Source organism: Sinocyclocheilus rhinocerous, unplaced genomic scaffold, assembly GCF_001515625.1.
Source record: "Sinocyclocheilus rhinocerous isolate Xijiao unplaced genomic scaffold, SAMN03320098_v1.1 scaffold642, whole genome shotgun sequence".
In the NCBI taxonomy this organism is placed as follows: domain Eukaryota; kingdom Metazoa; phylum Chordata; class Actinopteri; order Cypriniformes; family Cyprinidae; genus Sinocyclocheilus; species Sinocyclocheilus rhinocerous.
Window position 1 is genome coordinate 1,955,073 of NW_015626390.1, and position 15,133 is coordinate 1,970,205.

General features: G+C 38.0%; 1 protein-coding gene across 1 annotated transcript in view; it reads left to right on the top strand.

Moving 5' to 3' along the window:
* Nucleotides 1-9,509, top strand: part of LOC107713999 (WD repeat-containing protein 37-like) — a 42,478-nt gene extending 32,969 nt beyond the window's left edge. The window contains exons 15-17 of the mRNA XM_016519691.1: nt 5,253-5,387; nt 5,841-5,955; nt 8,649-9,509. Coding sequence (XP_016375177.1) covers nt 5,253-5,387; nt 5,841-5,955; nt 8,649-8,780 — 382 coding nt within the window. The 3' untranslated portion in view covers nt 8,781-9,509. The remainder of the gene's footprint in view (nt 1-5,252; nt 5,388-5,840; nt 5,956-8,648) is intronic.
* The last annotated feature ends 5,624 nt before the right edge of the window (nt 9,510-15,133 follow it).

Genomic DNA, 15,133 nt, shown 5'->3' on the forward strand with positions numbered 1-15,133 from the left:
TCCGTAAAATGCGTTGCACACATCTGAATATTTGGGTTGATCTGTTCTGGAACAGTGTTGTAAATACAACTTAACCACTGATGTCTAGTTGTGTCCTCTTTTGGAAGACCAAACAAAGTAGTTTCGCTTTCACAACGAAACACACAGTGTCTTCACGAAATGGCGGCGGCGGCAACAATACTACAGCGAGAATCAAAGTGACATTTTCTTACTTTGCGTGAACATTTAGGCGGTGTTATGCAAATCTTCCCACACAGCGACGTAAACATGTGGGGGCGTGTCTAAACGATGCGTTTTTGGAGGGTGTGGACGAGTCTTAACTTTTATAAAGAATATCTCTTTGGGTTTGAGTCTTTAGTCTTTGCAACTTTAGGGATCATATCTATTCACGAACAGCTTGTAACACTCCAAAGAGAAAGGAAAACTTGAAATCGCATCATATGACCCCTTTAATAAACTCAGATTGAAGAGATTCTGAGATTCTTGTTTTGTGTCCATGGAAGAAAGAAATTCATGCTAGTTTGGATTTGGACACTACTGTGTACACGGAATAAATTCTGTTTTAAATGTACGTTTCATAATTATAATTCACAACTATGAATTTCATACATCTCAAACCATCTTCAACACATTTCCCAGTCTCAGCAAGCGTTTTAACCACATTCAACTACATTAACCATTGTTTTAAAGAGCTTATTATACTCCAGCACTGGATCTCTGTTAAATGCACATGCAGCTCTTCCTCTAATGAGTCTCGACCTTGCTTGTCAGTGGTCCCAGGGGAAACGGAACATTCCCAAAATATCATTTGAGTTGTAATAGGATTTTAATCAAGCTTTTAATCTATTATCGGCCCCACCACTACCCCCACCCTCGCTTTCCGGTGGCAACCCGCAATGTCAGAAAGCGTTTCCACGCTTCACTTTGGATGTGAACTGTGCCGGAGCGAGCCGAGCAAAGCTGTTAAATACAGCCAAACCCAACTCCAAATCTTTAATGCAGCGGAATTTAGCCCCTAATTAAACCTTAATATCATGTCAATTCAAATTAGCACGGCTAGAGGCGAGCGGAGCACCACTCCGGCCCTTTTCTTTTTTTCATTTTTCTCTCCCTCGCTCTCCCGAGAGAAGGGAATACAAAGAGGAGAGAAATGTCAGCAGGGAATGACGTGATAGATTAGAAATATTAAGGTCCATTAAATGGAAGTGTGTGTGCTGAGCGGAGCAGTTAAATGTGCGCTGTGACCCTGAGGGTTGCTGACATTCCTGCTGTTCACCCAGACTGTCTCAGATCACACACACACTCTCTCTGCCTCATTTTACCCCAGCTGCTGGTGCTCTCATGCCCTGTACAGGAGCAGAGGGTGGTCCTTCCAACCAGGGAAAGATGAGTTTAATTTCATCATCACAATAATATAATTTGTTGGGAAGATTCAATTCCAGTAGCAACTCAAGCCTCATGACAGAAGTCACATGTAGGCCCACATTACCAGACTTTCGACTACCAGAATAAAGTCTGGTCCACAGCTTATTCTGGCCAAGAATTGGCCACTTAAGATGATTGCAAGCTAGGACTTGTGCTTTGAGAATTCTGCCACAACATTGACTTCCAAATTGGATATAGAGGAAAAGCACAAGGCTTTGGAAAAGTGATACTACATCATGTGTCCAAAAGTTGAGATATTTTAACTTGTAACATACTGTGATAAAGGAAACTGTTGACCAGTGAGAATTTCCTCTTTCCATGCCCTCAATTCTGATTCTTTTTATAGACAATTTTGACTTTTGAGTCGCTAGGCCTTCTGGCCCCCTTGTGTGGTTTACAAGGTGGCTACTATTTTAAGCTTTGGTCCTTCTGTAGTAAGTTCCACCTTTCCCCTCACTAGCAACATCCTTGCTTCAGTTGCTTTAAAAACTCTTTGACAGATGTCAATTTAAAGTAAAATAATAGATAGAAATCATTTACAATTCAACAAAGATCAGAATTTAACTTACTAATATGCATCTTCACAATGTGGTGGAGCTCACATAGTCTGTCTCATGATTGGCTGGATCAGTGGTTCCCAACCATGTTTCTGGTGCCCCCCCCCTGCACGTTTTGCATATCTCCTTAGTCTGAAACACCCATTTCAGGTATTGGAGTCTCTACTAATGAGCTGGAGTCCAGGAACAGAGTGGTTGGGAACCACTGGGCTTAATAAATAGGAACGCCTACTAGCAGTCAGCAATGCAGCTACTCGGCAAACAGCTTTCAGTGTAAATGCATCTGAAGTCGCTCAGTATAATCCAAATCTGTCCACTTTGAACCCCCAACCTGATCTCATGACGAAAACGTACCTGTGGGAACTTTTTCGCAAGATGCGAAATACGTACCAATAAGTACATATCTCTGTGGTTTCCAACAGAAATTAACACTAGAGGCGGTAAAACAGCAGGCACTTGTAATCATTTTCATACACAGTTATGACTCCAGCTCCATATGTTTTGCTTTCTGGATGTTACAAGCTTGCTTGGCAGCTCAGCCGGCATGGAATTTGACTTAGGATGCGGAATCCTTGGGTAATGTCGTGGAAAAAAAAAAGACACAATGAAAAAGCTGAAAGATGAGACATTGAAAAACAAGCTAAAACGGAATGCTTGCAATTGCGTTTTTACATCACATTCACTTTTGTTCATACTATCGGGTAGGTTTAGGTGTAGTGCAGATGGTACATTATTTTAAAACGTCATGGAGCATTAGAGTTATAGCGCCACTCAATGGACATTTCAAGTCAGAACTGCGGTGACACGTACAAAACCAACGTCATATAAAATGTACCATATGTACGTTCATCTGTTCCGGCGAAAAAATACGAACACTATTTCAGCGCCACCCAGTGGACATTTCATATTGAATATGTCACCAAACTTACATGGCACTATGTATTTTGTGTCTTGCGAAAAAGTTCCCACAGGTACGTTTTCGTCATGAGATAAGGTTGTGAATCCCTGAAGTTGCGTTGAAGTGAACCAGTCAGATTGGAACCGGTGAGTTCTGCCAGACTGTGCTATTTTGTGCACACCATACATCAGGCGGTGACCATGTCCGCTTAAGCCTAGACTATTATACTACCTGCCCAACAATGTTCAGCAGACCCACATTGCCACTGTAGAGTGGCACCAAATCCTCCTGAACATTCGCTTAGTAGGGTTGGACTCGAGTCCTTAAGGCCAATTCACCTCATACAGATGCAGACCAAATGCCAGTTCAACACCGAGAACAAGTGTTGACCAACAGCTTCAGACGTCACAGGGTTAACACACTGATCAGACAAAACTCTATGAACGAGTCTGTTTGATGGCGTCTGCTGGTGCAGTGTGAATTGACCTTTAGAAGTGACACTGATGATCGTCAGTCATAACTATTTGTTGATGATAAAATAATAGACTACCAATGGAAATGCAGAAAGTGGAGTTCACGTGATGTGCTTCTTGATCTGTTGGGTACGGCAAAGAATAAGACTGTGGAGATAACCAAATCACATTGAGCACTCTCTAGTCACTCTGTACAGTAATTTGTCATTCCAGTAAAAGAAAGAGTCTATCTTGCTTTCAAAGAATACTTGAGTGCTGAGCTAGTTACTTTTAGGGGACTTGCCATTTTGCTGATGTATTTCATTCAAAGTCCCTTACGCCACACTTGATTCAGGGACAATCCCTGCTGGAGCGTTCTGGAGTTAAGAACGCAATTATTACACTGCAAGATCACCATCTCTCATGATCAGGATTAAATGGGTGTCCTTCACATTAGCAGCCGAGATCCTTGACCTTCTGCAACTTCCGTTTTCTACAGAGCGATATGTACAGGTATCTTACCGTGTACTTCGTGAAAACTAGGGCTGGGTTTTGACACAAATGTCATGATTCGTTTCAATTCTCATTCACAAGCTTTCGATTCGATTCAATATCTATTATTTTGGATATATATCAGGTACAGTACATGCAAATTTTCTCAAGGGAAAAAATCTCTCAACTAATCCTGTAAAATATACATGAAAGTCAGTTGGTGGCACTACATTAATATAATATTGAACGTTAAAATTAACTGATTTGTTAAAATTTCACTTAATGACGTTTTTAATAATAAAGTTACAATTACATAATAATATTTCTACTTCAATTAGGTTTATTTATTTTTTTTTTTTTATATAAACATAATGGTGGCTGGTATAAAAACTTGATGGATTTATTCAAACATAAATGAAACACTGAAGAACAGTAAAATTTATAATGATTATGTTATACGGTGCATATATTTGGCAAACTGCCCCTCTCTACAGTTTATTTTTCTATCTGACTGAGTTTATGGTCACCAAATATGTTTTTCTGAGGTAAATTTGACGTTACGTGACATTGTTTACAAGACGTTATATTGACTTCGTGAAAACTAGGGCTGGGTTTTGACACAAATGTCATGATTCGTTTCAATTCTCATTCACAAGCTTTCGATTCGATTCAATATCTATTATTTTGGATATATATCAGGTACAGTACATGCAAATTTTCTCAAGGGAAAAAATCTCTCAACTAATCCTGTAAAATATACATGAAAGTCAGTTGGTGGCACTACATTACTATAATATTGAACGTTAAAATTAACTGATTTGTTAAAATTTCACTTAATGACGTTTTTAATAATAAAGTTACAATTACATAATAATATTTCTACTTCAATTAGGTTTATTTATTTTATTTTTTTTATATAAACATAATGGTGGCTGGTATAAAAACTTGATGGATTTATTCAAACATAAATGAAACACTGAAGAACAGTAAAATTTATAATGATTATGTTATACGGTGCATATATTTGGCAAACTGCCCCTCTCTACAGTTTATTTTTCTATCTGACTGAGTTTATGGTAATGGACAGAATTTGAAATCTGAGACTTTGCTTCATATTAAAAGTACCAAAGTGCTTATTGCTATTTATTGGATGGGACGTTCCGCCCCCTTCAACGTTCTGTCCATTAACTGAAAACAGGCTAGACTAATCGATTCTTGGGATTTAAGAATCGATATCGTTCCGTAAAAATGAGAATCGATTACTATCGAGATATCAATATTTTTTACCCAGCCCTAGTGAAAACCATGTGCATTTGTTCAGGATGATATTTTTAGCATTGAGGTGTTAAAGAGTGATTGAAGCATGTTTGAAGTGTGTGTGTGTGTGTGTGAGCGAGGTTTTGTTGAAAAGCCGTTTGTTTCTTTCAGCACCGTGACGTCAGCTGTGTTCACCGTGGGAGACAACGTGGTGTCAGGAAGTGACGATCGCACCGTCAAGGTGTGGGACTTGAAGAACATGAGATCTCCAATTGCTACCATCCGCACAGACTCCGCCGTTAATAGGTAAGAGCAGCAGGTTGGTGAGGTGTAAGACAGCTTCCGGAGACTGTTGTTTCTGAACAAGTAGAGACAGCACAGTGCGTTTTTTAGAAAGTTCTGGGAAATTGAGAAACTTTATTCCTCTATATCAAGATATTCTGAAAGAATGAAGTCAAGTCAGGCTTCTGAACTAGGAATAGTACAGAAGATTTGGATAATATATATATTTTGTTGATTATGCACATTTAGTAAATAGTATCTAGCTCTATTTGCACTATTAAATGGCAACATCTTGTTTACATCAAGTGCAATAGTTGCTGTTCGCACAAAGTGTTATTTTGGAAATTGTTTAACCGATGGGAGTGAAAGTAGCCTTTGTCAATGAGGTAAGCTTTCTGCATTTGGTGTAAACAGATGCTGCTTGTTTCTTTACATTTAATTGTGTTTATTGATTGATTTTCTGGCTGTAACCTGCAGGATAAGCGTCTCAGCGAACCAAAGAATCATCGCTCTGCCACATGACAACAGGCAGGTCAGGCTGTTCGACATGAATGGAGTCCGTCTGGCCCGTCTCCCACGGAGCAACAGACAGGTACGTTTCATTCAGATGGAGGTTTTATTACCTTTCATTTTTGCACCATGTCTGTCAGGTTGTCTCGCACTCTTTATCCACTAAGAAGTTCCGATTATGTTTCTTTTTCTTTCTGGAAAAAAATAAATAAATAAAATAATAAATAGTTGCTTTTTTCTTTATGATGCCAACTCTGTTATTTCAAATTGTAGGTAGCAAAGTTTTGCCATTTTCTGACTTCCTTTTGAGAACATATTTTGCAACAAGCCTGTTGTTAGCTAAAAAAAATTTACTAAGCAAAAAACATTTAATTAAAACAGTAAAATAATATTTATATGTAAAGAATAAATATATACTACTGTTGAAAGGTTTCAAGTTGTTTTTTATGTTATTCAGAGAGGTTTCTTATGCTCACTAAGGCTGCATTTATTTGATTAAAAATACAATAAAACAATACTTTTAATGATAGTTATTATTACAATTTAAAATAACTGTTTTCTACTTTAATAGATTTAAAATATGAATATTAAAATGTTAATCTAAATATATTAGGGTGATGTGATCCTTCATAAATTATTCTAATAGACTGATATGTGCTCAAGTAACATTTCATATTATCATTGTTAAAAAAAGTTATTTTTTCATATTTTGTAAGTATTTTTTAGACGTTAATAGGTTCACAAGAACATTTATTTGAAATGGACATCTTTTGTAATTTTATATCTTTGCGGTCACAATTTAATGCATCCTTGCTGAATAAAAGTATTACTTTCTAGGGATGCACCGAATGTTCGGCAAACGAAATAAGCGAAAAGACCGAATACATTGTACCGAACAATGACGTGATGTGATCAAATAGCGCGCACTAATGCAGCAAAAGGCAGTGTGGAAGCATTTAAAACTGTCTGAGAAAGACGCAAAAATCATTACAAGCACCGACAGCAAGAGACTGTTTGGTACTGCATCTCATGTTTTTGATGAGAAGAGGACGGGGTGGTTGTTGCTGGTTACTGTATGATGATTGAAATCACGAAATGGCCTTAAACAATTAAATAAAATGCAGAATGTTATGTATTCAAACAGCGCTGCACGAGCTAGTGATGCTATCTGCTTGTTAGCCAGAGTTCAAAGTCCAAATCTGCACTGAAACAGCGTTACTCGTCAGTTGCTCAGTAACATTTTTATGAATTTGTATAAGGCATGGATGTAACAATGTGATGTGTGCGTCAAACATCTTATCAAATTCGTAATGAGACTCATTTATAAATCTGCTGTTGTTGCAAAAAGAAGCACTGAGATCTTCCTGCAAGAACTCCATCAGCGTTCATAAATGTTAGTATTGTAATTTTACTGTTGTTCTGTAAAATAAAATAAAAAAGACAATAATGATGATAATATTTACAACAGCTCTATTAATACATTTATTATAACATTCACACAGTGTTCGCATATTTTCTAATGTTTTAAAAGAAGTCTCTTCTGCTCAGCAAGGATGCATTTATTTGTACAGTAAAAAATACATGCCTGATTCAAGAAGGGGGTCTCAAAAATGGCCCAAAAACATTATTTTACTAACTTAATTTTAAGTTAAATTGTGCTTTGTTGGTGTAATCTCTAGAATGTTAAAGGCAGAGTAAGTGATTTTTCAAAAACACTTTAGAAAACTGATTCGGGCTGAATCGCAAAACAAACTTGTAGCCAATCAGCAATAAGGGGCGTGTCTACTCGTGATGTGGAGGAGAGCGAGTTCAGTGCATGGGACGGACATTAGCCGAGCCGAGTGACAGAAAGATAGAGATGGCGGATAAAAAACAAAAGAGGAAAACGTCTGCGCATTGGCTACCAGAAATCACTTACTCTGCCTTTAAAAAATGTTCAGTGTCAAGTAAATATTTTTAAATTGTTGTTCTGTAATTGTTTTTTTTTCTTTGAAAAGCAAGACAAAACAGTAAAAAGCACCTTTTGACTTTTTAATTTATGCAATGTTGAAAAAATTGGCAAAATACATGAGAAAAAAGGCGAAAAACTGTGTTTGGTATTCTGCCCTTCAGCCCAGTGTTTCATTTTGTTCTTGGCTTCGGCCAAGAATTTTCATTACGGTGCATCCCTATTAATTTCTTACAACAATAAATAAATAAAACCAAAAACTTACAAATCTTAAAGTTTTGAATCAATGGTAATGTATAATCAGATTTAGCAATATGTATTCCTATTTACAGTTATAGCAGAATTTTTATTGTAGATATTTTTATTTTAGAATTTAAAGTTAATTTTTCTAATATATATTTACATTAATACTATATTGATTTCAAACTGTGTCTATTGTAAATATATATTTAAATATAGATAGATTTATAAACAATTTAACCCAGTAAACAAATGACTGAACCCTCTGTAATAATAATATCCAGTTTTGTGCATCCAGCATATCCATAAAGTACGTTTTAAATCTTTAGCTAGCTACACACTGAATCACCAGAATCAACAGTGAACGTTAGTCGAGCCCCACACATGATTCTCTTGAGATGTGTTATTTCCTTGCAGCACATGAGTGGCTCTTAGCAAAGTCTCTAACAAGGGTCCATTTTAGTATCGAACCATGAAGGCAGAAAGGAAGCTTACTAGGTTTTGTGCCACATCTACTTTAACTATTGCATTAGCATGTTTTGTACCTTTTTATGTGTCCTGACAACCAAATTGCATTTGACACGCAGGGCCATCGGCGCATGGTGTGCTGCTCTGCCTGGAACGAGGAGAACCAAGCTTGCAATCTGTTCACCTGCGGCTTCGACCGCCAGGCCATCGGCTGGAACATCAACATCCCTGCCCTGCTCCAAGAGAAGTGACACACTTCACACGTACACAAGCTTTACATGGCCCATCCACGTAATCACAACTGAACATGTTCGTCAGTGCCACACCTGCAGTAGATTTTTAAAGCACACTTTCACGTTGTGTGTGATAAGACTCCGTTTTTCCTCCCAGTTGGCGTCTACGGTCGCTATCCCGTGGTCATCATCCCGTCACGCCTTCTGACGTGTGTGGAAAACGTCATTTCATGGATATTCTGCATATCTAGCCCTGCGCTGTCTGCTCTGAGGTCATATAGTGTTGTGAACTTCCTCCCAGTCTTGTTACCCCGTTTTTACATGTTTGCATGAAATTGCGACTCGTGAATCCTGCGAGACCGGGACATTGCCGAAACGTTCGCTCACGGCCTGCCGCTGTTACACTCAAGTAAGTTTTCACTTTAGTGGTATTTTTGTTGTGCGATGTTCTTTGTACAGATGACTTTTTATTTTACGATAGCATTTTAGATTTTTTTTTCTTTCGTTTTGTATAGAGTTCTGCTTTGCTTTTTATAGAGATGAGATGTGCAAAAGAAACTCTGCCTTTGTGAACGGAAATCGGCAATCGCATTTATGGATCCGCACCTTCTTGATGTTCTAAATGCCATTCAAGCGGCCAATCAGCTTCTGTCAGTATTGCCGTAGTCCATTTGCATGACAAACCCACCTCTCTTGTCAAATATGTGAAGCAAAATGCTGTATAATTGCGGTGTAATCTTGTTCACCCTATGAAAACGACAAAAAAAAAAACGTATTCACTGTTTATGAAGCCCTACGTTTGATGTTCACTTCCATTTCAAGGGCTTTCAAGTCGTGTAGAAGTAAATATTTGAATCAACGCATCTGAATTTAGAATAAGTTCGCGTGTTGCTCACTGCTGTACAGTCGTTTGCGGTAGCGAGTTTTCGATATTGTAATATTCGTCGATAATCATCGGACCAAATGTCAATGCCTGGCTCAGTGTGGTCTCCTGATGCTTGAAAGGCTTCCTGATGTACTTTGGACTTCTTGTGATGTGTGAACCACTGTGTATAGCCGTATCTACAGAAACCTCGCTTGAATGACTTGCGACATTCGTCAATAATCCTTAAATGGAAGCTCTTCCATCAGTGTGTTACAATTGGTATCGTTACTGGGCTTTCACCAGAACTACTTTGGACTGTGCTAGAAGTCTTGGTGGAAAGTGTCAGTTCTTTTCACGTAGACAGTCTGTTAAATCTGTTAGGTCTAACAAAAAGATGTTTATTATGCGATGTTTATATATTTGTGTGACGTCCATGTTTAATGGACTGTATTTGGCTTTAGAGTTGAAATGTACGCAAATAGAAAACGCTCATCTTTTATCCAGCTGTCTTAACAACAACGCATATGACCCATCAGAACGTCCTTTAAAAAGGAGTCTGATCTCCAACATTTTAGTTGTCTTTAACTTGATAGAATGTTCTGTGGGGTGTTCTGTATTGAGCCATTTCACTTTTTTTATTTGAGAGCAACTTAATTTGCTGTTTTGGAGAAACATATTGCATCATATAATAATGTAGAGATATAGCATCAAAATCATTCACTGCTGGGCTTCAGAATAAAGTGAAGATGTCTTTCAACGATTGTATTGTTTTGATTGAATCTACAAATTAATTTATTCTGTGTACAAAAAATTCTGATATTACTATATATATATATAGGTAATACTTTACTTAAAGTGTAAATGTATAATGCATTTTAAAGGGTTATTAGAGGGTATAATGCATTATAAATATTCAAAATGTACATTGTATTACATTATATCTTGTCGTAAATATTACAACCGAATTTAAAATGCATAGTGTAACCGTGAATTGATGAAGTATTTTACATTGCGTGTTATAATGTATTAACTGTGGTTACAATTATTTATGAGATTGTAGAATGCATTATAAGGTGCATTACAAGGCGCATTACAAGGCATAATTAATGCATTTAAACTATTATAATGCATTATACATAAAGGCTTTAAGTAACGTGTTACTTTAAAAAAAAAAAAGTATTTTTTACAGTACAACAAACAGAATCAAGTCAAAGTATAACACAACATTTTTGTTTTTATTCACATAAACATTCACTTTTAACTCAAGTGCAATGTACACACCTTAGCAGCTTATGCTTTGGGGTTAAAATTTACACTTTATTGAGAGATATCTTTAAGGTATTCTTTTAATTTTTTCTTTTTTTTTTTTTTTTACAAATTTTTACAAAATGTACATTAGTACAATATTGCCATTCAATCATGCCTTGTTACGACTGAATTACTTGAGATGTAGTTTTGTCTGGGGCTTTTCATGTTTCTGTTGTAATGAAGAAAAGGTTCAACCCAAACAAAAAACAAATGTTGCCAAAAAAAAAAAAGGTAAGTGAAACAAGTACATATAAGACAGACGTGCATTAACAGTCTTTCCAATTATGTCAATTTCAAACTGGGTTGTCAGTGTGGTGGAAATAACTATGAAACAGATTATTCCATTCAATATCATCAAGTTGAACCTTTTATACATTTTGGGGGAAAAAAATAAATCCAGATAACGCAGGGGTAGGCAAGTTCGGTCCTAGAGAGCCGCAGTCCTGCAGAGTTCAGCTCCAACCCTGAAAGCAAAACTCACCTGCCTATAGCGTTAGTAATCCTGAAGACATTGATTAGCTTGTTCAGGTGTGTTTGATTAGGGTTGGAGCTGAACTCTGCAGGACTGCGGCTCTCTAGGACCGAACTTGCCTACCCCTGAGATAACGGAAAGAAGCCAAAGGTAGGTAATGCCGAGTTACATATTTCGATCTGTCAGTTTCACCATCTTTCAATTGATATTCCATTTCTATTAGTAGACAAAATGATCGCATTTAAGCTGGGATGGATTCATTTTTTAAAACATAACATCAGACATTAAACGGGTCAGAGAAAACCTTAAATATATTTGCCACCACTAGGTGTCCCTGTAACATCTTGAGCTGTTTGTAAAGGGGTGGATACATGACATCTCAGCAGAGGTTGACAAAGTGGCATTTGAAAATACATACTGAAAGCTTATGGAAAAAAAAAAATGTGCTGTGATAATATACTCAAAGCAGTAACAAATTATGCAATACCAACTATGGAAAGAAAGGAATCAACCATTAAAATGTTGCGAGTCAATTAAAATATAATAATCATGGAGTAATATGATTGTATTTGTATACAACAATAAACATCTTCACAGACAAAATGATAACTTGACGAAATAATTCAAAGTTTAAGCACGCATACTAAACCACAGAAAAGCGCACATCTAAATCAAAAAGACATGAATGGGATGTAGCTGTAAATTAAATAAACAAATGCATTGGTTAAACCTCGGTTAATGTGGCATGCGTTTCAAAGGTTGGGTTGGGCTTTAAGAAGCAATTTGTAATGTGCTCGGTTTGTAAATGAATCCATTAACTACAAATTACTCCATAATCACGGATCTCTACTCGCACTCTTAACTCCATTTTCTTGTCGTCTTTTGTGCCTACATCAAACCGCCGACGTTTCCCTTTCTTTTCACGCAAGTCTCTGCCCGGAACACCCCGTGTAAAGATACAGCACTGACACACAAAGAGAAACCAGCGGAGAAATGACACGTCACCGGTGAGCGGGATTGAGGTATTAAAGCAGCAAGCTGTCCCTGCTCAAAAAACGGTAAGAGACCTGGGGTGCCGTAATGGCACCATTTACATTAGCTTGTCACCATAACCTCTAACCTGCACACCTGAAATGGAGCTGAATTAACCTGTCTTTGCAATGTCAACCCCTACTGTTTTTTCGTTTCCCTCGTTTTTTCCCCATTTCGAATTTGTACCAATGAACCAAAGGCAAAGGAGAGAGAGGAAAATGAGGGACGCATCACTCTGACAGGACCTCTAATTGGACAGCGTTTCGGAGCTCTTCAGGGGCAGGCCATCCGGAAATGGGCAGATAATGACAAGACGGCGGCTGCCTTTCACTTTGGCGAAGGTTAACACACATACACACGTTTGAATGACGGCTACAGGAGAGCCGTCAGTGGAGAGAGAGAGAGAGGTGACCATCTTTCCATCTGCTGTGTTGTGAGAAAATTGTCCCCGTTTCTCACATTTCCCCTTGTTGCCAATTCCGTAGCTGGTAATCCTTGTTCTGCCAAAAGTCTTGCGAAAGCTACATACATTGTTTCCCAGAACAAAGCACCCCCTATGGGTAACCCTAACCTTCCATATTTTTGGTTTTTAAATACTGATGGACAAATCAAAATTATTTTGCGATAATCGACATGCCATAATGGACTGTATGCACGATCGCTTCTGCATTTGGCCTCAATGGCCAATGCAACTTCCGCTGTAGTGCAGTGTATGGAAATGCTGAGAAAATTAAATCTTGGCAGTGTTACACAAGAGGACAAAGCAAATTTAATATGATCTACCTTCACACTAAAGGTATTCCGGAAGCTTCTGGAACTCATTACAAGAACATTATCGTTTAATGTTATGTTGAACTGTGTACTGTTCTGTGAAATTACATGCATACAAAACTTAAAAGCATAACAACTGAACATCTATGAAACGTTAGTCAATAAAGCATTTTTTTTAAACAATGGCACTTCAAATTTTGAACTAAAATGTTATTGCAACCATGTAGCCTGAATGAATGAAAATGAATAATTTTCAATTAAAAAGAACTTAGAGAGTGTGGGCTGCTTTTGGTGCTTGAATTTGTCCTTCTGTATTGAGGTCCAAGTTTAAGACACACTAGAAGTTAAAATTCTTCTCTATTAACAATATTAACTAACGAAAGACATCTTCCCTCAGGTAGACTGCATGTTTTCTTGCCTAGCTGGATGTTGTTCTTATGATCAATATCACATTGTTTGCATTCGCCAAAACGGATTTGCCGAAATCAAAACGTGGACGGTGAAACGGAATCGCTTTAAGCTGTGAAGCGGAGCGACTAGACGACAAAGGATTCTGCAAGGTCTTAAAGTCTTGCACAAATGGCTATGAACGCAATTCAAACGATGATTTGTGCAAAAAGAATGATTAATTATCAATTGAGAATTTGTTATACGTATGGTCTAGGTCTTACAGCGTATGCCTTCGAATATGGGACAAGCTTTTTTGATGCCTTAAATACGGAACGATTCCATATTATACGGAACATTTGACAGCCCTAGCAGTGGAATCCATTGCTTTCGATGTCCTGCAAGATCCTATCCTTTTTAGACACAAAAGCAATTCCATAACTTTTTAGGTATTCAATTCTGAGCCTGATTAGAAATGCTAGAAAATCATTTTGTGTTGAATTTGTTCTTAGCTTAGCCTTCTAGCTTAGCATAGCACTCGGTGGTTGGGAAACTTTTTTTTTAATAAGCTAGAACAAGGTGGTACACTATTCTATGTTTTAATCAAATGTTGAGGACCGGGGTATACTGTAGAATCTTTCATGATGTCGGAACATTAACCATACACGTTTTTTATTTTATTTTTATATATCAGTTAAGCGCATATCCCTCCCCTCAGTCTATGTCATTGGTCAACCCTATCACAAAGTCAACCTGACTTAAAGTCCAGACTTTTGGCAGGGATTTAATTGCAACAAATAGTAATGCTATATATCAGGGATGCGCTTCCAACGCTAGGTTACTCAGGTTCAGGCTAAGGGTTAGTATTCAGCATTGTGACTGACATGACCAATGAAATCTATAGAATCGGCTGCGGGGCGGTTTGCGCTTTACTGGTCTGGAAAAAAACACTAATCGTACCCCTCCCTACAGAAGCCATAAAAGGCAAGGTACAAAATTCTTCCGTGCCTCATCCTTACCTTGGTAGCAACATTTTGCGAGAGTTTGACAGAACAAGGTTTACCACCTAGTCGTGACTCCTGTCATCTCCCTGTGGAGATTTTTTGGCAGTGGGATGTTGTTGACTTTAGGGGTGAAATAGGGCTTCTGTGGCGACTGGTTGCAAGGTGAAGGTGGTTTTGGTGACGATGTCAGGCTTCCGCACTCATACAGTCAGAGTGAAGTTTTCCTGCTCTGGAGGTTTTCTGACCCAGGTCCCTAATCCTGCTTCCTGTAGACCCTTCAACCACTGCAGCTTCACAGTCTGGTAGGTGCCGGCCGCCTGCTTCGCTTCACAGTACAGCGGCATACCACTCGCCCCACGGACCACCAGCTATAGAGAGAGGAAACAAAAGAAGCAATGAAGGAGAGAGGGATGGGACAGACAGAAGAGATGGTGAGAGTGCAAAACAAAACGAATGAGCCGGCACAAACGTGGCGTTTGAGCAGCTGTGTAATCTCTCCATTTAAATTTCACAAGCAATTGAACATTCTCCG